General features: G+C 37.1%; 2 protein-coding genes across 2 annotated transcripts in view; one reads left to right on the top strand and one right to left on the bottom strand.

Annotated features, from left to right (window-relative positions):
- si:ch211-132b12.6 overlaps positions 1–24,892 on the bottom strand; it is a 206,727-nt gene that overhangs the window by 114,268 nt on the left and 67,567 nt on the right. The gene's annotated exons all lie outside the window — the stretch shown is intronic.
- akt2 (AKT serine/threonine kinase 2) overlaps positions 1–24,892 on the top strand; it is a 43,141-nt gene that overhangs the window by 16,577 nt on the left and 1,672 nt on the right. Inside the window, 10 exon segments of the mRNA NM_198146.2 lie at positions 5,484–5,595; positions 7,826–7,973; positions 9,810–9,941; positions 10,028–10,093; positions 10,179–10,247; positions 10,348–10,470; positions 10,651–10,779; positions 16,977–17,191; positions 17,274–17,361; positions 20,781–20,883. Of these exon segments, the coding sequence (NP_937789.1) occupies positions 5,484–5,595; positions 7,826–7,973; positions 9,810–9,941; positions 10,028–10,093; positions 10,179–10,247; positions 10,348–10,470; positions 10,651–10,779; positions 16,977–17,191; positions 17,274–17,361; positions 20,781–20,883 (1,185 nt within the window).

Raw genomic sequence — 24,892 nt, 5'->3', positions numbered from 1 at the left:
TTGGTGAAGAAGTAATTGTACACTTACCGTCCACTTTATTAGGTCCAACTGCTTGTTACGCAAATTTCTAATCAGGCAATCACATGGCAGCAGCTCAATGCATTTAGGCATGTAGACATGGTCAAGACGATCTGCTGCAGGGGATTATATTGACTTTGATCGTGGCATGGTTGTTAGTGCCAGACAGGCTGGTCTGAGTATTTCAGAAACTGCTGATCTCCTGGGATTTTCACGCACAACCATTTCTAGGCCTTCTGTGGGCACAAATGCCTTGTTGATGTCTAGAATGGCCAGACTGGTTGGAGCTGATAGAAAGGCAACAATAACTCAAATAACCACTCTTTATAACCAAGGTATGCAGAAGAGCATCTCTGAACACACAACACATCAAACCACAAGGCGAATGGGCTACAGCAGCAGAAGACCACACCGGATGTAACTCCTGTCAGCTAAGAACAGGAAACTGAGGCTACAACTTGCACAGGCTCATCAAAATTGGACAATAAAAGATTGGAAAACCTTTGCCTGCTCGGATGAGTTTTGATTTCGGCGAACAACATGAAAGCATGGATCCATCCTGCTTGTGGGGGATATTTTCTTGGCACACTTTGTGCCCATTTGCTCCAGTTGGGCATCGTGTCAACGCCACAACCTACTTGAGTATTGTTGCTGACCATCTCCATCCCTTTATGACCACAGTGTACCCATCTTCCGATGGCTACTTCCAGCAGGATTACGCACCATGTCACAAAGCGTGGATCATCTCAGACAGTTTTGTTGAACATGACAATGAGTTCACTGTACTCAAATGGCCTCCACAGTCACCAGAGCTCAATCCAATAGAGCGCCATTGGATGTGGTGGAACCGGAGATTCGGATCATGGATGTGCAGCCGACAAATCTGCAGCAACTGCGTGATGCTATAATGGACCAAATTCTCTGAGGAATTTTCCAGTACCTTGTTGAATCTGTGCCATGAAGGATTAAGGCAGTTCTGAAGGCAAAAGGGGGTCCAACCTGGTACTAGTAAGGTGTACCTAATAAAGTGGCTTGTGAGTGTATAATTTACAGGAATCATGCACATTCAACATTGAGATGATATGCAGGTGATTTAATACAAGAGATGCAGACGCTTTTCAGATATTAATATCTGGAAGATCCTGAAACCTTTGTCTTGAAATCCTTTGTTCTTTTTGCAGCATCACAGGCAATAAGTCAACAGAGATTGTTTTCCTGTGCTTGCTTTATTTTCTCGAGCCTATTATGTCCTACTTCATGTTAGGGATGCTCATTGTGACCACTTAGTGATCAACATAAAGCAAGAATTTTGGGTTACACTTTATTTTAAGGTGACGTAGATACATTGTAACTATTCATTTAACTACTGAGAAATATAAATTAATTAAATGTGATTAATTAATTACATTAAACTGGTTGCAATTAGAATGTTGGTTAGGTCTATTAATAGTTAAGTGTAATAATACATAATTGGTTGAAATTACTGTAGTAAGTGCATTTAACGTGTAACTACGTCACCTTAAAGAGTTACCAACTTTTGACAGATTAATAGGCCACTGTCAGTTAAATGGCTTAATGAGTGGTTACGTTTTTTAAAAATAAAAATGTTGGTTTTTAATGCACGTTATTATTAAAACATTTGCTGCTAGAATATTAAATCCTGCAGGATACTTAGGTTTGGGGAAAATGTTGATTTTTAGATGCATAACGCTGCAGACTTGGATTCTGAATTGCACAAATGTGAAAAATCGGTTTTCAGTTTCTTAATGTTAATTGATGATCATACGCAATACTCTAAAGTAGTGTAGGGGCTGGAATGTTTGTGGCGATTACATTTAACAGACGCATGTTGACGGTGTGATGACAAATTGAGTTCCCTCTGGAATCTGGTCTGCTTAGGACCCTGTGATAAATGCTTCTTCAAGCCATTATATGTTATTTAAAGCTAAACATTTAACAGTTATGTATATGTATGCATGCATGTATATGTCACAGTGTATGTTTAAGTATGAAGTGTTCAAGCTCAAATGAGTAATGTATAAAGTCAGCTAGCAGGCTAATCAGTATATTTGCTAGAACGCAAGCAAATTAAAACAACAGTATATCTATTTTATATTATTTAAAGCTAAACATTTAACATTTATGTATGTATGTGTATGTATATGGAACTAAACACTGCTAGACAGACTTTCTTTTCAAGCCTTATAAACAGCAACTTAAATAATGCTCGCACACTCTTTGCAACGATACAGAGACTCACAAACCCCCCCAGTCGGATTCCAAGTGAGCTCCTCTCTGAAAGCAAATGTAATGAGTTTGCTCATTTCTTTACTGATAAGATCAGTAACAACTTAAGAAATCAGACATTATGTCTGATTTCATGGCAATTAACGGCAAAATCTTAGAAATTGTGCAAGTTATGAAAACATCAACCTGCAGTCTTGACACGCTCCCCACATCTTTCTTCAAAACGGTGTTTACCTGTTTAGAAATGGATCTTCTAAAAGTGGTAAATGCTTCACTTCTCTCAGGGATTTTTCCAACCTCACTTAAAACTGCAGTTGTTAAACCCCTCTTGAAGAAGAGCAACCTGGATAACACCCTATTGAGCAATTACAGGCCAATCTCAAATCTCCCTTTCATTGGCAAAATCATTGAAAAAGTTGTTTTTAACCAGGTTAACAAGTTCTTAAACTTCAGGGGGTGTTTAGACAATTTTCAATCTGGTTTCAGAGCACATCACAGTACAAAGAGCGCTCTTTTAAAGATAATCAATGACATACGCCTAAATACAGATTCAGGTAAAATAACAGTGCTGGTATTGTTGGATCTCAGTGCTGCATTTGACACTGTCGATCACAGCATACTTCTGGATAGGCTGGAAAACTGGGTTGGGCTGTCTGGCACGGTCCTCAAATGGTTTAGATCTTACCTTGAAGGTAGAGGTTACCATGTCGGTATAGGTATAATATAATTTTTATATTATTTATATAAATTTATTATTTAATATTTAAAGCTAAACATTTAGCATTGATATCTGTTTGCATATGGAACATTGTATGCTTCGATATGAAGTGTAAGTTCAAATGAGTATAAAGTCAGCTAGCAGGCTAATTAATATATGTGCTAGCACGCAAGCTAATTAAAGCAACAGTATAGCTATTATATATTAAGCTAAACATTTAACAGTTATGTATGTGTATTTATATGCAACATTGTATGCGTGAATATAAAGTACAGGTTAAATGAATGATGTATAAAGTCAGCTAGCAGATTAATCGGTTTAAACGTGAGATGTGTTAGCATGTAGACTAGTAAAACAACAGTATATCAATTTTATATTATTTAAAGCTAAACATTTAACAGTTATACATGTATGTGTATGTAACATTGTGTGCTTGAATATGAGGGGTAAGTTCAAATGAGTTGTGTATAAAGTCAGCTAGCAGGCTTATCGGTATGTGCTAGCACGTAGGCTAATTAAAACAACCGTATAAAAGAAAAATGCATTCACAACCCATGCCTTTGGTTAGTCATCAGTATATGAAATACATATTTTAAAATACATAATTGGTCATTACAATGCCTCTTAAATTATAGAATTTATAATATACTTGATTTGTCATCACATCGCTGCAAAAAATCAGACCTATACTGACATGACATGGGGTTGAAACTTGTTTTCATTCCCAAAAATGCTTTTGTCATGTAAACAAACAGGCAAAACAGGCTGAAAATGTTGTCATATGAATGGCTCTTTAATCAACCATTTGAGGTTTATTATTGGATGGGATTATCTATAATTAAGCAATAATTTATTATTTACTGACATCCCTAAATACAACCTTTCAAAATATAAACATTTGACACACTGTGGATGAAATAAATGGTGCAAAAAAGCATATTTGCATCTAATGTTCTCTCTTACAAGCAAGAAACTATTTCCTATTTAATTTTTTGTTGTTTTTTAAAGATTGTCTTTTGGGCATTTGGGATAGTCTAGCACAGGGATATTGACCATTTATTACAAATTCATCGTCTTCTACTGATGCCAAAACACAAAATTGTTTTAAAAATGGTTTTACAATCGCCTTTAATTGTACTAAAGTAGTATAGAAATCTTCAAAAGTACAGCAATAAAGGATTTGGCAAATGTTTAAGTTTGTACTGGATAGTCTGGTTTGTTAGGCTGTTTATAGTGTGTTTAAGGGTGCTTTCACACCTGCCTTATTTAGTTTGGTTGATATTGCACTAGAGTTTGTTTTCCCTTTTGGTGCGGTTCGTTTGGGCAAGTGTGAATGTAGCAATCGTATTAGAGTGCTCACTAAAAGCAGACCAAAAAAGCATACCGAGACCTGCTTGAAGAGGTGGTACGAACCCTGAAGCGGTTCAATTGTGGTGAGAATATGATTCAAACTAAAACAGACCCACCTGCAAAAAGTACTGCGCCTTTTTGGACTAATCCACCTGCCGTAGGCTGATGTGCTGTGCATTATGAAATGTGGAGGAGAAATATTTGTTAAAAGCACTTTACCGACAGAGAGAGAGGGAAAACATTACCTGATGGATCATTGGTAAATTTCCGGAAGATGACCATGTCACAGTTTAGCAAAATTGATTAACACTGCCTCCTTAAGTAATCTGCAATGCGCCTTCGCTGTTTGCGATGCATTAAAACGTTTTTTTTTTTTTCAGCCTTAACCGCACTTCATTCTCGAAATGTATAGTTTTTCTAAAGTGATGTGTACAAATTATATAATATACTATGAAAAGGCATAGAATCATTCAGCGCAGTCGTAGCTCCATAGTCAAAAGCGATTTTGTGTCTTCCAGTTGTTTACTTACGGAAGTTCCATTGTCATTTTTCCTCCCGTTAATTTTGACCAATCGATAAGCTCTTAAGGAAATATGTTCAATAACATATGGCCAATGAGTGATGGAGATTTTGTCAGATGAATGCATTTTTGTTCTTTTCAACTGGTTCGGACCAAAGCAATCAATGTGGTGTGAAAAGGACCCAAAGACGGCAGAAAATTCTGCACTGTATAATTTTTTGCCCTTGGTCCGAACCAAATTAACTGAACCACTGATGTGAAAGCACCCTAATATGCTTGAATGATTCGGAGGACTTCATGGACCAAAGGCATCTAAACGAACCAAAAACACGATATAAAATTTCAAGATAAATAGACATAAAAAAGGCAAAGTGCTTAATCATTCTTGGGTTTTTGTCAATATAATCAGTGTTACTTGTGAAATCACAAGTCTTCAACTGATGCAACTGGTGTTACATTTATAAAGAGAGAAGTGTGTTTATCACAGTACACAGCATTGTTTTAGATAGTTAGAAAGTTATTTTGATACTACATTTAAATATTTAATATACTTGAAATATATGCTATTTGAAACTTAATACCCATCAAACAAATTTAGTTGACTTTATCCAAATGTGATGCCCCTTACAGAGTGTCAGCTGATGAAGACTGAACGACCTCGGCCAAACACTTTTGTCATTCGTTGCTTGCAGTGGACCACTGTTATCGAGCGCACCTTTCATGTGGACAGCAATTCTGAAAGGTAATTTGAGGTTAAATCTTTTTGTGAATGAACGGAAGAGAGAACTTGGAGCTGCTGAATGGTATTAACTGGAAAAGCAGATTGAATTGTGTTAACCAGATTTCTGACAATCAAAACAAGTTATTACTCACCGCCTGTTGCTTAAATGCAATTTCTGTTTCCGCTGAATTATTTTTCCTTTATTTAATAGTTTAAGTCTTTCAGCAACTATAATGGCCAGTTCCTCCAAAGGATGGTAATCATTAAGGGTTTAACATTACATAGAAGTCACGGTTCAGTATGTAGCTCGGTTTGATAAACGTTTGGTGCAACAGGAATAACAACAAATCCCCAACTCTTGATTTTTTTTTTTCTTGCTTTTTTTTTTTTTCAGAAGTGCAGAACTGAAAAGCTTCTTGTGATACGAAAGTACAAAATAAATAGAATTATGAAAAATACAACTATAATCAGGAGACTTCGTTTTAAACTTTCAAAGGTTAAGCCCAAACCTGTCCTAAAACAGGAAAACAAAGCATTACTTGTCCATTAAATAGTAGTAGTAAAGAACTTTGTTAATCCCTGTGAGGGGAAACATATTTGCCACCATTGACATCACAGTACAATAAATTATTAAACAGCAAATACCACAAAAAACAGAACAACAGCACTCCATTTGCACCCACTATACATCACAACACTGTAAAAACTGAACAAATAAAAACAAAAAGCTACACGTGCAAATTACACCACTTTATTAAAATAGGGCTGATCAATATGACAAAAATCTCAAATCACAGTTCTCATATCCTGATAATGATATTCACCACGAAATAAAGTACATTTTCTGTAAAGTCAATCAGTTAAAGGGTCATGACACCCCCCACTTTCGATTTAAGTCTACCTCCGAATAAAAAAAAAAGCATTATAATGGGCGTGGAGCTCCGTGATCAGAGGCAGGAGTGGGAGTGGCCAGCAGAGCAGGGGAGAAGGAGGGAAGCAAACAACTGTTGTCAGTTGGCTCACAAAATGAGACATAAATCGTGAAGAGACGCATGATTTTGTAGTTTACAAAGTTAAAATGCTAAGAAATAAACAGTAATTAAATGCCATGCTACATTTGTTTTTCATAATTTCATTTACACACAACCACAATTTATATCATTATAAAGATAATCATGTTTATATAACCACTATAAATGAGGACTTCTCCCCTTAACCCCCGGGTCTGAATGCAGACTCTGCAGCAGGTCTCTTGCCCTGTCTATTTTAACCATTAGCCCTGCTGGTAATCTGGAGGATTTAGGCAAACACAGCAGCATGATTATGTTTCTAAATGTAAACAAACTCCTAATAAAAGGCTACGTCTGCCATTCTCCAATTCTCGTACTGCTCTTCTGACAAAAATGCTTGCTGCACACAAACAGCTTTGCTGTATCGGCATTGACAGCGTCACCAGGAAAAACATGCAACAAACCCTGTGGATCATGGAAACAACCACATACGACCCTTCATGAACGGCTAAATACTGTGTGCCGTGGGTCCGTGAACGCGGTTTAACCAAGTCATGGAGGTAGGATCTCACAGCTTGGCACTGGCAGGTCTGCCTTGCCTTCTGAAAGCACGTGCAGTCATAAATAATTAAGAGGCAGGCTCTTCTCATAGGATAAGAAATCTCAGCTATGAATAATAATGAGAAACCGACGCGTCATCTTTGCACTTGCAGTTTTGCGGCATATCACTGATTTTGATCCTGCCCCAAAAAATCATTTTAAACCCGGAGGATGAAAATAGCTGACAAAAGCTCAAAATTATCCAGTTTTCCCCAAAATTAAAACTGACAGGTGCTAACATTGTCTTAACTGATGCTCAACACACACAAATCTATTAAAATCTCAAAAAATGTACTCGAGGGTTTCTTGAACCTTTAATATTGGCCTCATGGAAAGGATTGTATTTTGCAACACCAAAAAAAAAAAAACAATAGACCATAATATGAAATTATAGAATTTTTTATTTTGAAATATGATGACGTGTGCAGGAGTTATAGTGCTGTCCCATTTCTTAGAGGTACATTTTGAAGCCCTTCCCCTTCACACTCTGTTTCAAGAGCCAAGAGGAAGGGGTAGGGGTACAAAAATATAAGTAAATGGATCTGGATGAATGCGTGTACTGTAATACCTTTAGTCATCATGAAGTCACCTGAAAATCAAACAAAATAAGCTTATTGTGGGATTTGAACTTGTCCGTGCAGAGAGGAGTGGATACGTGCCATCCAGGCTGTGGCCAACGGGCTCAAGTCCCGGGAAGAGGATGAGCCAATGGATATCAACTTTGGCTCCCCTGGAGACAACAGTCTAGAGGGGATGGAGGCTGCCATCACAAAGTCCCGCACCAAAGTGGTGAGTGCCTTGACTCAAAGAGTAGCCATCTTATGTTTGATTGGGTAACATTGAGCTCTGTATTGAACAGGATTAATATGGTCAATATTACATTTTATCAGTCAGACTACAGCAATACTTTTAAACCTGCTCACTGTCCATTAGGTTTTTACATTGGTTTGGCAACATTGAGCATTATTACCAAATCACTCACATTTCTGTTGAGCTTATTGATGTAGAGACATTTAGATTAGTCAAACTCAGTGTAAACTCTACAGTGGTGTTCATCGTTTTGTGTTTTCTGGTTGAGTTCTGGCTGCTCGAAACTTAAATTGCATTTGTTCAAAAAACATGGTTAATACTGGTAGTTTCTAGATAAACATTTTTTAGATGATATGTGCCCCTGGACCACAAAACCAATCAAAAGTGTACATTTTTTGGAAGTTGAGATCTTTACATCACCTGACACATGAATAAATAAGGTTTCCATTGATGTACTTGGTTTAGATTGGACAATAATTGGTCGAGATATTTGAAAACCTGCAATCTGTGGGTTTAAAAATAATCATCATACTAAGTAAATTGCCTTTAAAATTGTTCGATGGAAGGGCTTGGCAGTACACATTGCTAACTAAAATATATTTTTATGCTGATATTTTCTTTTGATAAATTATAAATTGTATGTTGATATAATTTACAAAAATAATCATCATGCAACATGAAGTTTACATAATATGTTAATACTTTTGCATTTAATAAACTTAATATTACTTAACCAATGTTTTTATTGTAAAAGAAAAATGATTAATTTGAATCTTCTGTCAAAATTATATTGGTGTAACAAGACTTATTTGAATATAAATGTAATAAAAAAACATTAAATAATTTTCAAGTTTACTTAACAGATACAATCTAGTTCTGAAATATGTGATTTTGACATTTTTAAAACTACTGATTCTTCAGCTTCAGTTTGATGTAAAAGTACTGTACAGATATGATTGTATAATGAGGGTTAAGCCCATTCTAGAACCAAATTGTGGATACTTGTGGGACAGTTAATGCCTGATGAATGGGGAGTCATTAATACTAATTTATACTTCTGCATCGAGTGATCGGTGTGACTAGCCTTGTGCATAGTCGTGCATTTATACTTCTCACTGCTGTTTGTGTTGCTCTGCAATACCACATCTGAAATGCTAGCTGGCAGCCGATGTTTCTTTGTATCGAGTTTCTATGCAGGAGTTTTGTTTTTTCTGAACGCTACAAATAGCTAAAACTCACTTATTCCGCGGTGGGAACCAGTGGATGTGCAACAACTTTAATCAAAATGTAAACACAAAACAAAAGTTTCCATCTTGAGCTCCTTTATGAGACTCCACACTTGTAAACACTCGCTTCATTGGCTCAAGACTCTCAGCACCGGCCACACTTGTCACCGATACCAAGCCGATCAATCACAGAGCTTGTGTTACGTGTTGTTGCGATGTGTAGTTAAATTTTTTGAGAGGTCAGTGTCGGAGTCAGTCATGGCGAAGGCTTTGCAACCACACAAAGGCTGCACCGGAGCATACGCATGTGCTTGACACAGAACTTTAAATCAGCCTTAGGTTGCCATTTTAATTCCCAGTACCAGGTTTGAATTGAAGTAAAAGCATACATTACTTTACATTAGTTTGATCTAATTTTTCAGTAGTTGGAAACATGGTATTTTCATTATTAACTAATTAATATTTGTTTTTAGCATAAAAAAAACACATTTTGTAAGCTATAGTACAAAGCTTAACCTCAGGAAATGTTATATTCAGGATATTATTAATAAATTCATATACAAAATGTTTGTTTTTTTTCCCCCCTCAGACCATGAGTGACTTTGACTACTTAAAGCTGCTGGGTAAAGGCACTTTTGGTAAGGTTATTCTAGTGAGGGAGAAGGCTACTGGCATGTACTACGCCATGAAGATCCTACGCAAAGAGGTCATCATCGCTAAGGTGGGCACCATGTGCATCAAACGCTTACAATTATCCAGATCTATGCTTTTGAGACTCTTGACATGATTGTCTTGCGGTTATTTTAGGACGAAGTTGCACACACAATCACAGAAAGCAGAGTGTTGCAGAACACACGGCATCCTTTCCTTACAGTATGTTATTTGTTGTTTTTATTACACAATTCTCTTTCTTTTTACGTGTTGTTAATTAACAGTTTTCAAATCTCTTCAAATATAGACACTAAAATACGCCTTCCAGACGCGAGATCGACTGTGTTTCGTCATGGAGTACGCAAATGGAGGCGAGGTTTGTCACATCCTGTCACCTCTTAAAAAAATAAAGCAGAGAGTCCTTCACCGTTCTGTCTCTTAAACCTTTGTTTGGTCTCATTTTTGCCTGTTTCCAGCTGTTCTTCCACTTGTCTCGAGAGCGCGTGTTTACGGAGGACAGAGCTCGCTTCTATGGGGCAGAAATTGTTTCAGCGTTGGAGTATCTGCACTCTAAAGATGTCGTCTACAGGGACCTAAAGGTTTTCCTGTTTGAATGCTATGCGTAATTGTTGTGGAAATAGTTTTGAGTTGTTTTTGCAAAGTATGTCATCTAATTGTGTCATAGACCACAATGACATGAAGTCCATGTTCCCTTTTTTATGCCACAAATGGCTAAACACACTTTTCTAATTCCGTTTGAATGGCGTTTGTCTTTGCAGCTGGAGAATCTAATGCTGGATAAAGATGGTCACATTAAAATCACAGACTTTGGCCTGTGTAAAGAGGGCATTACTAATGAGGCCACCATGAAGACATTCTGTGGGACCCCAGAGTACCTTGCTCCTGAGGTACTGCCAACTCACTCCATTAACACTTTCTCAACCCATTTGTAGATCGTAGCTTCAGTACCAGATTGAACATGGAAAAAAAATGCCATGACTCAGGCCTAGAACTGATTTACTTATTTTCTGAATGATTGGAATGAAATCCTTTAGTGTTTTTAAGCCAGAAACTGTTTTGTTGTTTGGATGTTTTGAACTTCACCACATTGAAAGGAGAACAGAAGCCAAAAGGCATCTTAACAAAATGATGCAATACATGTCATGAAGTACTAGATGAAGGTTTATGAAAATATTTGGCTTTTGAGGAATTTATTTTAGTGACTCGTCAAAGGGATAGTTCACCAAAAATTTAAAATTGTCAATTTTCTGATCCTGTTTTATTATAATTTTTCTGTTCAGCACAAAACAAGATATTTTGAAGATAGCTCTAACTAGGCCTGCACGATGAATCAATTTTAAACTGATATTGTGATTTGAAAAGTTGTGATTCTCAAATTGCAAAACCTCAGTTTATTCCGATTGTTACTATGGCGAGGGAGGCGAGCGTGAGAAATTAAAATGATCAAATTATCGTTTAGGGCTGCAACAATGAATCAATTAAATTGATAAAAATCGATTACTAAAAGCTAGGGCTGGGCGATTTTTTTTTTTTTTTTTTTTTTCCCGATTTATTTATTTAATTATTTTTCGATTAATTCGAATTTACGTTTTAAGACGATTTAATTTTGAATGAAATCGAGAAATTGCGATTTTTTTTTTTTTTTTTTTTTTTTTTTTTTTTTTTTTTTAAATATATATATTTAATACATTAAAATGGCACCAATGCGCATGGGTTCACTCTCTGTATGAAGCAGGAAGCACACCAGAATCGCCTCTCGGCGACGCGCCGCACAGCACCTCGCCATGGATTTTAGAATTCTAAACAGGTTTCTATACACACCAGCGCCGCCCAGCCACGATTCACGAAGCAGTTCATATTTCAGCCGGCCCACAGAGCGCCATCTGATTAGTTTCATGTTAAATATCATGTGAATGTGTGCGTTTGGTGTGTGATAGTTTAAACTTTCATGTCAGCGCTGTGTTGCGGCGCTTCTGGTGTGCGACCTGCTTGACTGCATGTTAAAGCGTTAAGTCATGTAGAATTTTACTTGTTGCACGTCTGTGTGGATTGTCAAGACATATTCCCTCATCAAGTCGATAAACTCGATCTCAACATGTATGAAGCACGTAAAAGCCTGCCATGTGAAAAATCGCGTCGATCTTTTGGTTTGAACACGAGTAGAGGTGAGGGACTGTAGCAGTGAAAATGAAAGTACCCGCCCCATAACGTCATTTAGCGGACCTAGTTGAAAACCAGACAGATCAGCCAGCATAATAGAGAGTGGAGCAAAGCGCATCAAATGATCAGTATTTAAAAGGGGGAAAAAGAAAAATAGATTAAATATATTATTTTATATTAGACACATCTGGTGCTTGTATTTGCTCCTACTATACGTCCACAACTTCACACATTGGGTTAAATTAGGCTTTACAGTTTCCATGTTCAGTCCTTTTTCTTCCACTGTATCTTTTTAAGAAAAAGGCAGCAGCTTTACAACCTGTCATTTAATCAGAAGACAAAGTCAAAGCCGAGCTGACAGCCAATCTTTCCTAGGCTCAGCAAAACTAGCAAAAATACCTCTGTATTCCTGCAAGTGCAATATTTACACAAATATTTCTTATTCAAATCTTCAGCAACGCTATTTAACTCGTGAATTTGTTTTACATTTATTTACACTTTGACCGATTTTTGTATGACATGGCCATTAAAATTACAATGTTCCTTAACCAGATGGTTTTTCAAGTTACTTTTAAAGAGAATGTTACTTCAGTCATGTTGTTGTAATGTTTGAGAAGACTAGTAACACAATAAAAAAAAATCGAAATCGTGAATCGGTCAAACTTTATAAAAAACCTAGTTTTTTTTTTTTTTGCTAAATCGCCCAGCCCTACTAAACGCATTAGCAACAAATTTCATAACCGATTCCTTGTGTCGCGCGATATGGGGACGTTTGATTATTAAAAAACACTTTAGATGTCTTCTACTGCGCGTGCCTGGACAGAGGTAAGCGCGTTGCTCTCCTTGTGCGCGCATATTGTCATTCTTACATTAAAAATAACAAACTTGAAACTTGCAAGCGGAAAAGATGTGATATGGAAACGGCCGCTGCTATAGTTAATCTGGTGAGCGTGCGTATTAGCCTCAGTGTACATACTTGGAACTTTAAACTATGCATACAGTTGGCAACTTGTCATAACTTTTCCGTGCAACAGAAATGGGATTAGAGAAGCCTTTACGATTAATTAACTGTGACGAAGTAAAGCGCAGTTAATAGTGAAATCAGCTAATCGTTGCATCCCTGTTAATGGTTACAGTGCATTGTACAAAAGGGATTTTCTACAAAACATATCCAAATGTTTTCGGCTGTCCGCACCACTCACTGATGGTAACTCACGCTCTGCGCAGCCTCTGCAGCTCATACTGAATTGAACAGACGCATGTCACTTCATTGCTATAGCAGCCGTTTTTCGACTGAACTTTATTTTTATGTCTTGGTCACACTATTTGGAGGGCCAGAACAAATTGCCTCGGGGGCCGTGTTCGGCCTGCTGGCCGCCAATTGAATAGCCCTCGTCTACACACACACACACGGCTGTTTGACACTATTCTCTTCCCCTACTGGGTCAATGTTGACAAATTTTGTGCTATAACATGTAACACAGGATCATGAAACGAACATTCAAAAAGCAACTCATGCAAACACCCTGCTCATACTATTGTCTTATTCAGATTAAAGCAAATGATTTGATTACTGAATTCCATGAAAACATAGTCAGTGTTTAAAAAAAGCATAAAGTCCACAAAAAATATTTACCAGGATTACTCTTGGCTAATGTGAAGATGCTTTAAAAACAAGTCTATTAGTGGTAGGTCATTTCTGAACGATCTTTAATGTGGCTCAGGAACAATGAGTCGTCTGGGTGAGTCATTCGTTCATTCCCACATGGAGGGGAGATTAGTTTATTTTTCGAGTCTTTTGTTGAGTTTGAGTTGACCCCACTGTAATTATTAATAAAATTATATCAGTGAGAATACCTCAATACAGAAAGTATCTTATATGAATATGAATATGTTTGTACATGTTCTGTAATTATAACAGGCATTAAAAGATAAGGTAATTACAATGACACTGCTATGACAGGTTAATTATGGAGTATAATTGAGATGTACGTTTTCCGTCAAATGACAAACTGACATTACTGTACATGATGGTTCTTTTGGTTCATTTTCAACTTTGCATTGGTTTCATGTGTGCTCAAATGAAAGATCTTTTAGATTTGTCCTTTTATTGCTCTGACTAGGGCTGCACAATTTTGGCAAAAATGTGAATCGCGATTTTTTTTTTTTTTTTTTGCTTAAAATCAAGATCACGATTCTTTCTCATGATTCTGTATATGTAAAATAAAGGTTAATATGAGTAGCCTATTATTATTGTTCATTCTCAAACACATGGTAAAACAAAAATATTAGGCCTATGTGTAGGTATACAGTTGCTTAAAATGTTGTATTATGGTGAACTTGAACAGACTTTCAATATGTCCTGTTTGTTAATTCACAGTACAACGATGACATCAAAATCTAATAAGGGTGTCAATCGAAATCGATCGAAATTTATGCTCAACTTTGCTTATCGAATCAAAAAATAGAATCGTCGATGCTGCCACGCCCCCATGTCATGTTAGCTTGGCTTGCCAAGCGGGAAAAAACATGCTTGTTGAAGTGCTTGTTAAACTGCAGACGCAGGAGACCCGTCGACAGAACTTAAACCCTCTCCTCTTTCAATGAAGTCACTGGTGTGGAAGTATTTTGGATTTCCAGTTAGTTATGTTGACAACGTTCGTGTTGTCGACAAAAAACACAGTTTGCAAGTTCTGCTATGTACGTATTACGGTTGGGATGATAGACGATGGGCGCATCACAATCCTCCGCCCCGCACCCGTTGCAAATCCGCTCGTGAAAAGTACACACTCAGGCCCTGTTTACACTAATAGGTCTTTGTCTTTAAATGCTGTTTTAGAACGACGACGATCCACATCCACACTGGCGTGTAGCATTTCTGAGCAGCCCTCCTTCCTTACTACCGCTGAAAACGCACATCACGTGACCACACACTCATTCACACACAGACACAGACGCACACACATTGTCATGCGCTCGAGACAGCGGGTCCAGGCAGTCAGCGGATCAGTAGACTGCTTCCATCTTTTACTTTCACACAAGTATTTAGTCATGTTAGCGAACACTTCAGATACTGTTGGCTGGTTCCTGTTGGTTGTGCACCTTTTTTTACAGACAACATTATAACGACACAGATCACTGCCTATTCACGAGTCCAGCAGAAAAAAAGTGATTGACAGGTGGTAATTATGTGTGTAACTTACCTTTATTCATTTACTGCATGATTTGTTTATGGGTAAAACAAAGACCATGCAAGTCAGGTAGTTTAAACGGTAGGCTACAAATAATTAATTCTTTATTAATTAATGAATTATTCATAATCGAAAATCGAATCGTGACTTTAGAATTGAAAATGTAATTGATTCGAGGATTTGGAGGATCGTGACACCCTTAGAATCTAACTATTCATAATTATAAAATGTAATTATTATGTTTGAGACATGCCTGTGTTCTGTCATTGACAACATTATTAGACCATTATATTTCCATTTATTTATAGGCTAGGGTTGTTATACTGACACTGTAAACATTTATTTTCATGCACAACACTTTGTGTTCGCTATGAAAGAAAAAAACATATCAAATGCTTGTCGTATTCATAACTCTAAAATGCGATATGATCATTTAAATAATGTGCGGAAAGTTTCATTTTCACTTCCTAGTGTGGCTCATGGCTGCTGTCACTGTGAGAAAAAAACACACACATGCAAATCAATCCTCCCACACGGCCCTCAAACGATCGATCTGTGCAACAAACTGAACGTTATTTACAACTTTATTACCTGTTATTCACAGCATATGCTGGCTGTGTTCACTAAAGTAGGTGTCATTTGCGTGCACGAGCACATTTTGGCAGTAAACAAACAGTGCGTCAGCTAACGTGCCATTTCGCGACCGTGAATACATCATTACATGAAGACAGAAATAACATTTTGGGTGAATTAAACCTTATAAATACAGTATGTGACACTTTTAACACCATTTGAAGGTGTCAATGTTTCTGTGAAGATTTCTGCGGCCACCTTTTTTTCTCTCCTGACCTTAAAAATATAATTGGCTGAATCGTAGAAAAAGCTGAATTAGGATCGTGTGTAGAGTCGAATCAAGATCGTGATCTTTTTTTGATTAATCGTGCAGCCCTAGTCCTGACTTTATTTCATTATTTTTTCTAAATGTTATAAGCTACTTAATCATCTGCAATAGAAAATATCCTTAATATATGATAATTTTCTTTTATAGCCCATAAAGTATTTTTATAAAATTATAGAATATTCATAAGTCCATTGCTATAGACCAGGGGTGGCCAACCCTGTTCCTGGAGAGCCACCTTCCTGCAGATTTCAGTTGCTACCCATATCAAACACACCTGAACCAACTAACTAGGACCTGAACACCACGTGATAATTACAGTCAGGTGTGCTTGATATGGGTTGCAACTGAAATCTGCAGGAAGATGGCTGTCCAGGAACAAGGTTGGCCACCCCTGCTATAAACCATTTCAATGTGGTCATGTCATTGGCCCATGAACAGGTCCTGCTTGTTATCAAACTATTTCATAACTATAACAAGAGGCAATTCAATCAGAACTTAATGTCAACATAGCTATCATAACCTTATTAATCAATATGTGGCTCTTTTTGGATTCCTGGAAGCTATAGAAATTAAACGTATCAAACAGGAAATATTTTGGGACCATTGTTTTTGTTTACATCCCTCAAAATGGTCTATACATTTTATCTGCACTAATAGATTTCACAATTACAGTGTCCAAATTACTCAAATATACCACAATATGAAATAAAAATGCCATGAAAACATAATTTTTGAGTCTGTGATAACTTGTGAATACATCACCCCAATATTGAATTCAGCTATTTTATTTCTCTTTTGATTTCATTCTCTTTATTTTTACCCTCTTCCATAGGTATTAGAAGACAACGATTATGGCCGTGCAGTGGACTGGTGGGGTCTTGGAGTGGTAATGTATGAAATGATGTGCGGTCGGCTGCCGTTCTACAACCAGGACCACGAGCGTCTGTTTGAGCTCATTTTAATGGAGGAGATTCGCTTCCCCAGAAACCTCTCACCCGAGGCCAAAGCACTGCTGGCCGGCCTTCTCAAAAAAGACCCCAAACAGAGGTAAGAGGCACACCCGTTTTTGCTTTTGTTGTGAGGTGTGGCTTGCATGTGTTTAAGTGACATGCATTTTGATGTTTCTAAGGCTTGGCGGAGGTCCTGAAGATGCCAAAGAAGTGATGACACACAAGTTCTTCAACAACATGAACTGGCAAGATGTGCTTCAAAAGAAGGTAAACTAGAGTGAAAAAGTTTGCTCGTGTCTGTACTGTGATTTATTTGAAATATTTTTAATCGGTCCTCATCAGATTATTGGTGCACATGAACATTTGCCTTGAGTGTGCACATGCTGAAAATTGTTACACATAGACTTTGAGCTTAAAGAGATATTAGACCATTTGTCCACACACACATATTATTAAAAAGTATTAAAAGTTGATAAATCAATTATGAGAAAACGTAAGCTCCTGAAAAGGTATTAAAGTTGTAATTGCGTTTTTACGAGGTCTTGGTTTAAAAAAAAAACTCCAAAAAAGTACAAATACATTTATTTTATAGGTGGGCATAGATTATTTTTTTAAAATCTAGATTAATCTTGGAAATAATCTAGATTAAAATGGAAGAATTCAGAATATGTGTGCTACCCCAGTAATAAGTCATTGAGAATGGGTTTCTCAAGCCAGGTGGTGCATTAAACCAGGGGCTCATCTCCTGTTTCCAAAATGCATCACAAACTGCTTGAGAAACTGTTCTACAGTGATGATTGAATGAAATGTTCATGAGTTAAAGTAAAACTGTCGAACTGCAGTTAAAGTCAGGCATCCTCCTGATTTGATTCAGAAGGGCACTTTTTTTTTTGTCTGACGGCTCACCGGTCAGGTATACATCTGCGCTAAAATATCAAGGCGGAAGTCATCATAGCTTGCGTAGAATAGACCCAGCGCCCGAACCAACTTTAAGAATAGATTAACAGTGATTTATTTTATTTTTTTAATTGCGCAAAAAGAATCTTGCGTTAACGCCAATAACGGCCCACCACTAATTTATTTTAATCCTAATATGACCAACGGCTCGATCCACGTGATTGGTTTGGGCTGGGGCGTGTCTGGCCAAGCTCCTCCATCTGGGTGATGCCATGTGATTTGTGATAAACGAGGGGAAGGTGATGTGACGCTCTTCACATGTAGCAAAACCATAGAGCAAAACAGATGACAAAATTGGAAAATGTAAGTTTGCGTACTCCTGGTTAGAGAAAGAGTTTAAACTGTGGCTAAAGCCTGTCGCTGAAAACAACTGCGTAATGAATTTTTTCAAGGTTTGTTTCTTCCGAGCTTATCTGAGTTCTGTTGCATGCTTGTGCTCCATTAGTTTATTTAACTAAAAATATTTATTACCAACTTTTTATTAAGGTCTTGAAATATTCTGTGAAAGTCTTTAAAAAGATATTGAAATTACCTTTATGATTCCTGCATATACCCTAGACAGTTTTTCTTTTATTTTTTTCTTCCTTTTTTTGTTTTTGTTATGTTGGAGTTTCCTAGTATGGAAGTCAATGGTTACATGTTTTCAACATTCTTCAATATTTCTCCTTTTGCGTTAAACAAAGCAACAAAACTCAAGCTTGTTTTGGTAAATGATGGTAGAATTTTAATTTTTGTGTCAACTGTCCTTTTAACAGTTTCATTCAATCAATCTTCATTTTTATAGCGTTTTACTATGTAGGTTGTGTCAAAGCAGCTTAACATAACTTAAAAAAACAGTAATATTTTAGATAAAAGTTTTTATAGTCATAAAGTGTTTTACACCATATACTACTGGCTTATTACTTGCCTATTCTTAACATATGAACTATTTAGTAGCACTTATAAAGTATGATTTTAATTTACATTCCTAATTCTACCCTATACCTTAACCCAACTCCTATACTTTACTTATTAATTAGCAGCTAATTATTAGTTTTTGAGCTAAAAGTGTCAGTTAACGGTTTGTTAATAGTATAAGTTGTACATAAAAAAATTCTAATAATAATTTATGTTGAGTTGACCTTTGAATGTGCCAAATAACGGACATATGAAAGCCCAATGTTTAGCACTTTTTTTTTTTCCCCTCCCACCCCAGATCAAAGCTCAATTTTTACAGCTGAAGCAAAGGCTCTATTTTAGGTTCTGGAACATATTTTAAAGGAACATAATTGAAACATATTTTTGTCTACCAACATTGAATTCTTTTGAACTGGAGCATTCTATTATTAACATTTTTATCAAAGTGAATGAACTGCAGTAAATGAGCTGCTTGTAAATAAACAAGCTGACAAAGCTGCCAAAACAGCCCTAACAGGACAGATAAAAGAGTGCAAAATCCCACCTTCGGATTTAAAGCCACTAATAAAAGGCTATATTCTTTCAAATATGGCAAGCAGAGAAGCATCAGTGCTCAGAAAATAAACTTTTTGAAATTCAGCCAGAATTTCTTTTTATTTTTATTTTTTTTACTTAAGACATGATGAGCTTGTTTATAGGAGATGCCGCATTGGACACATGAGACTCACTAATGAACATTTACTTAAAGGAGAAAACCCTCAAAATGTCAATATTGCAACAGAAATCAATTGTTAAACATGTTCTTGTGGAATGCCCTATTTTTTATGCTATAAGACAACAATTTTTATGTGTAGAGACTTTAAATGAAATATTTTTAAATGTAAATCCTTCTAAAATTGTACAATTTTTATCAAAAGTAAACCTTAAACTGTTTTAGGGTGCTTTCACACCTAGACTTTTGTTTTGGAACCTGTCACGTTTGCCCTGTTAGTGCGGTTCGTTAGGCATATGTGAATCCAGCAATCACGCTCTGATCCGCACCAAAACAATCGCTCCGAGATTGCCTGAATGATGTGGTCTCGGGTCGATTAAAACAAACTCTGGAGCGGATCGATTGTAGTGAGAAAGCCAAACGATTCGAGCCCGGCCATATCAAAGTGATTTATGGATATGTAATAGGCATACGGCTATATGAAGGGAGAATTATGAGTAGGGCGGGAGGTCATTCAACAGACATCTCAAGTCTCCGGAAGTTTTGAGAGACTTGCACAGAGACTCCTGGATGCCCACAAATGAGTAATAATCTCCCGGTAATCGCGCATCTCCCTCCCGGTCCTCAAATACGTTGTGCACCTTTCTCATCCCACCTCGCTCTTCAGACACGTCGCGCGCACCCTATCAAACACCACCAAACCACCACCCCCTCCCCTGACATCCGAGCGGGACTCTGCCAAATAAACCTGCGGAGAGTTTACTCGCACATGACTTGTTTTAGCTATTTTGGCCCGTTAAGAAACTTTGCAGTGTGAAAGCGAACCGCAACAATGCAACAATTTTAATCCCTGTTTTGGAACAAATATATCAATTCACCGCTGTGAATGCACCCTTAGATTTTTATCTTATTATTATTTATGTTTTTTTATCTTGTGCATTTATTGCTGTTGATGACTTTTAATTGTTAGTAGATTTTTATAATTATAGAAAAGTGTTGTTTTTAAAATGTTGTAAACCTGATCTTCTTTTTTTGCCATGACATAGCCAGAGAAGCTGATATGGCAATAAACTCAAAATTCTCTCTCTCTCCCCTCCCACCCTCTACTTGTTTTCTGCAGCTCGTTCCACCCTTCAAGCCGCAAGTGACCTCAGAGACAGACACACGCTACTTTGATGATGAGTTCACTGCACAGACCATTACTGTCACTCCACCTGACCAATGTGAGTACCTAAATCCTTCCTGGTGTCACTGTATTTGTTATGCACCAATATTGGAGTCTGCATTCACTTGAAATGGACCTTACTTCCACTGTTGACAGTCCTGTTCTCAAGTTACTTTACAGATAAAAATAATGGTCATTATAATTATTTAATTAATTACTCACCCTCGTGTTGTTTCAAACCCCTGAGACAATCAATTGTCTTCGGAATACAAATGAAACATTTTAGATGAAGTCTTGCAGCTCCCTCATCCTCCAAGGTTATCAAACTCCAGAGAAATATCAAAAAAGCTCCTCAAAACAGACCATATGCCTTTAATGGTCCAATTTTATTATTATTTTAGTATTGATTGCGTACATTCACGAGCACTGTGCAGTGATGTATATTCTCCCGGATGATCATGTGACTTGATGATGATCAAAGCACAGGTGCTTCTAAGGTAATATATCAGAGATGTAAACAGTTGCATCACATAAACATATTTACACTGAGGAGAAAAAAATGAAAGTTGTTTTACTATTTTATGTGCTGAAGTATTCTCGTAGCTTGATAATATTCCAGTTGAACTATATTGAAGGCATGTGGTCTATTTTTAGAATGTTTTTGGCACTTTTATGGTATTTGGAGGTTAAGGGAGCTTTCAGATTTCACCTGAATTATCTTAATGTGTGTTCCCAAGATAAATTATGGTCTCAGGGATTTGCAACACCATGAGGGTGCTAATTAATAAGATTTCATTTCTGGGTGAACTATTATTTTATGTGGCAACTGCGAGTGCACTGCGTGGAATGTTAAAAACGTGAGGTGCACAGGGCGCATAAACAACGCACAAAACGCTCACCACTGTTAGTAAATCATTCAAAAAAGGCACCTCTTAACGCAATGCGTTCAGTGTGATCGGCCCCTTAATCTTATTTCGCCAAACATAGTTGTATAAACTTTTTTTTTTGTTTATATGATTTTTTTTATTTCATGCAAGCGTTTATACTAGCACTACCGATGTGATCATTTTGACCGTTTATTATTTTTGCAGATAACTGTTGAAAAAAAAAACTCTTACAGTGCTCAGCATATATGAGTTCATCTCTTTTTTTTAAAATGAATATTTGTATCCATTTCACATTTTCTTATGTTTGCTGACATGTCAAATGCACACCTGAATAGGTTCATTTCTGTTCCTGTCAATATGATTCAGTAGCTACTACACCCGTGACAATTTCTTAATAAGAACGATATATTTTGGATTGTTGCCTGATAAGACTAATTAAAATAATAATAATAATAGATGAAAAACCCAAAATAGCAACAGGAAACATTTGAAACATGTTTTGACCACTTCATAAAGCTTAATTTTATTGGAAAAATGCACTTTTGTAACAAATGTAATTTGGTGTAATTTGTATCTTTATTTTAACAGTTATCTACAAAATAAAAAGAATTAATAAATTTTAGGTGAAAAGATCCTTTTTTAATAAGGGAATTATGAATTAAATTTAAGTAAACCTATTATAACATGTAAAATATATTATTTCAGATAGTTTTTTTTATAATTTTAGTTACAAATTACAGTATAGGACTAGTGTCGTAAGATGAATTATTGGTATCGCAACAACCCTACTAGAAATACTATAGCGTTCAAAATGGCCGCATACTTTACACTGTCTGCTACTTTTCCCTGTGACTTTAAATATGCATGCCTGTTGCCTAGCAACTTCCTGCTAACAAAAACATTAACTTTATTTTGGCAAAAACTACTTTTTTTCATACATGTCTGCAAGACAGCATATTTAGGTCTGTGAAAAAGCCCCATGCGTGTGAAAGTGTAAATGAAAGTTCTCAAGTTTTCATTCTAAAACGCTGCTGCTCTATCTCAGGGTGCTTTCACACCTACACTTTTGTTTCGGAACGTATCTCGTTTGGCCAGTTAGCGCGGTTCGATTGGCATATGTGAACAGGGCAATCGCGCTCTGTTCCGCGCCAAAGTAATCGCTCCGAGATCGCTTGAATGAGGTGGTCTCGGCTCGATTGAAACGAACCCTGGAGCGGTTCGATTGCAGTGGGAAAAAGCGATCCGATCCGAGCGTGGTTATATCACAGTGTTTTATGCATATGTAATAGGCTTATGGCTATATGAAGAGAGAGTTATGAGTAGGGCGGGAAGTTTCGCGAGTTTCTGGATGCCCGCAAACGAGTGATGATCTCCCGGTAATCTTGCGTCTCCCTCCCTCAAATAGGCATAGTCGCGCACACTTCTCACCCCTCCCCACCGCGTTTCTCCTCAGACATGTCGCGCGCGCGCACCCTGTCAATCACCACCAAACCACCACCTCTCCTGACAGCTGAGCACGACGCTGCAAAATAAACCCTGACACTGACCAATGTAAGGAGAGTTTACTCGCACGTGACTTGTTTTAGCTCTTTTGGTCCGTTTAGAAACTTTGCAGTGTGAAAGCGAACCGCTCCAAGAGCAAAGAGCAACAATGTAACAATTGTAATCTCTGTTTCGGAACAACTGAATCGATTCACAGGTGTGAAAGCACCCTCAGTGTGGATGGGGGAAAACGTAGACATCTGAAATCAGAGACGGGACTGCAGACATTCTCCTTTCTGATTGGGACTTTTTCTCAATATTAAGTAGCCTACACATAGTTCAGTCCTGCATCCTCTCCTTTTAAGTTCAGACTTCGCAAGTTTGAAACAAGACGTTTGGCCAGCGGAGAAATTGAAATGATCGTGCCCAACTGAGTCTGGTTTCTCTCAAGGTTTTTTTTCTTTTCACTTTCGCCAATTGGTGAAGTTTTTTTCCCCTCTCCGCTGTCGCCACTAGCCTGCATGGTTTGAGATCAGTACAGCTACGCATCAATGGATTTGCTCTTTAGGGTTTAGGCCCTCAGTAGTGATTATTAAACCACACTGAGCTGAGCTGAACTGAACTTAAACACTAAATACTGAACTACGCTGTTCCAATTTACTATGAACTTTTATGTGAAGCTGCTTTGGCACAATCTACATTGTAAAAGCGCTATACAAATAAAGGAAATTGAATTGAGTTCAATAAATTGAATTGAATATGGAAAACAAACTCCTGAGGACACGTCGGGTAAATCTTCAAAGGGAACAGTGTAATTTATAACCTTATTCACATCATCCTTGCTACGTTGTTTCTCATCCTAACAATAAAATGAAAACATGATTTACGGAACTGCTATTTTCATTTTAGCACCTTAACAGACACCAAAAATTTTGAGGCATTGTGCTGCATAGATTTATAACAAAACGGAGCCTAAAACATTACTGCCTCCTTTCATTTTCATTGACAATATCAAACATGCCCTCTCTTTTGCTGAAAATTAGTTTTAATAATCAATAATGGCCATTATAAAAGTATAGCGTACAATAAGTCTATACAATATAAAAAATAAAGGCAAGCAAATAAAGTAAAAAGTCTATATACAAAATGTACATGATTACATTAATTATTAACTTATCCTTGCACTCAGCCAAAACACGTTACCTGAGAACAAGTGATAGATTCAAAAGACTAAAGTCGGGTAATATGTTGTTTGATAAAGACAACAAGATTAATTAAATATCACATTTAACAAATATAGAGAGATTAGATCCTGCGGTAGATCCTTGATAAACAGTCCGACAAGCACAGCTCTCATCTGGGTAGATATGCTGCAGTGCATGCCAGAGTGTGTGTGTGAGGTCACGTGATGTGCGTTTTCCGTGGTGTTATGTAGACGGAGAGTTGTTCAGAAACGCTGGTTATAACGCTAGTGAGGATGCGAATCGTTTTCATTCCAAAACGCTGTTTTAAAACTAAAAAGTACTAGTGTAAACGGGGCCAAACGCGCGGACATTCGTAGGTGGTCTATACATTTAAAGGCCACATCACCAAAAAGATTGTATTTTTAGGGCTACAACTTAAATAAATATGATGAAAGAGACGTTCAAAGCTTAAATTTAATATCTCAATAGAAGCTTTGAATGTAAACATGACATC

The sequence above is a fragment of the Danio rerio genome, chromosome 18 (assembly GCF_052040795.2).
Source record: "Danio rerio strain M-AB ecotype USA chromosome 18, GRCz13ab, whole genome shotgun sequence".
Lineage (NCBI taxonomy): Eukaryota > Metazoa > Chordata > Actinopteri > Cypriniformes > Danionidae > Danio > Danio rerio.
Note: the sequence above shows the minus strand (reverse complement) of the source record. Positions and strands in the feature narration are given on the sequence as shown.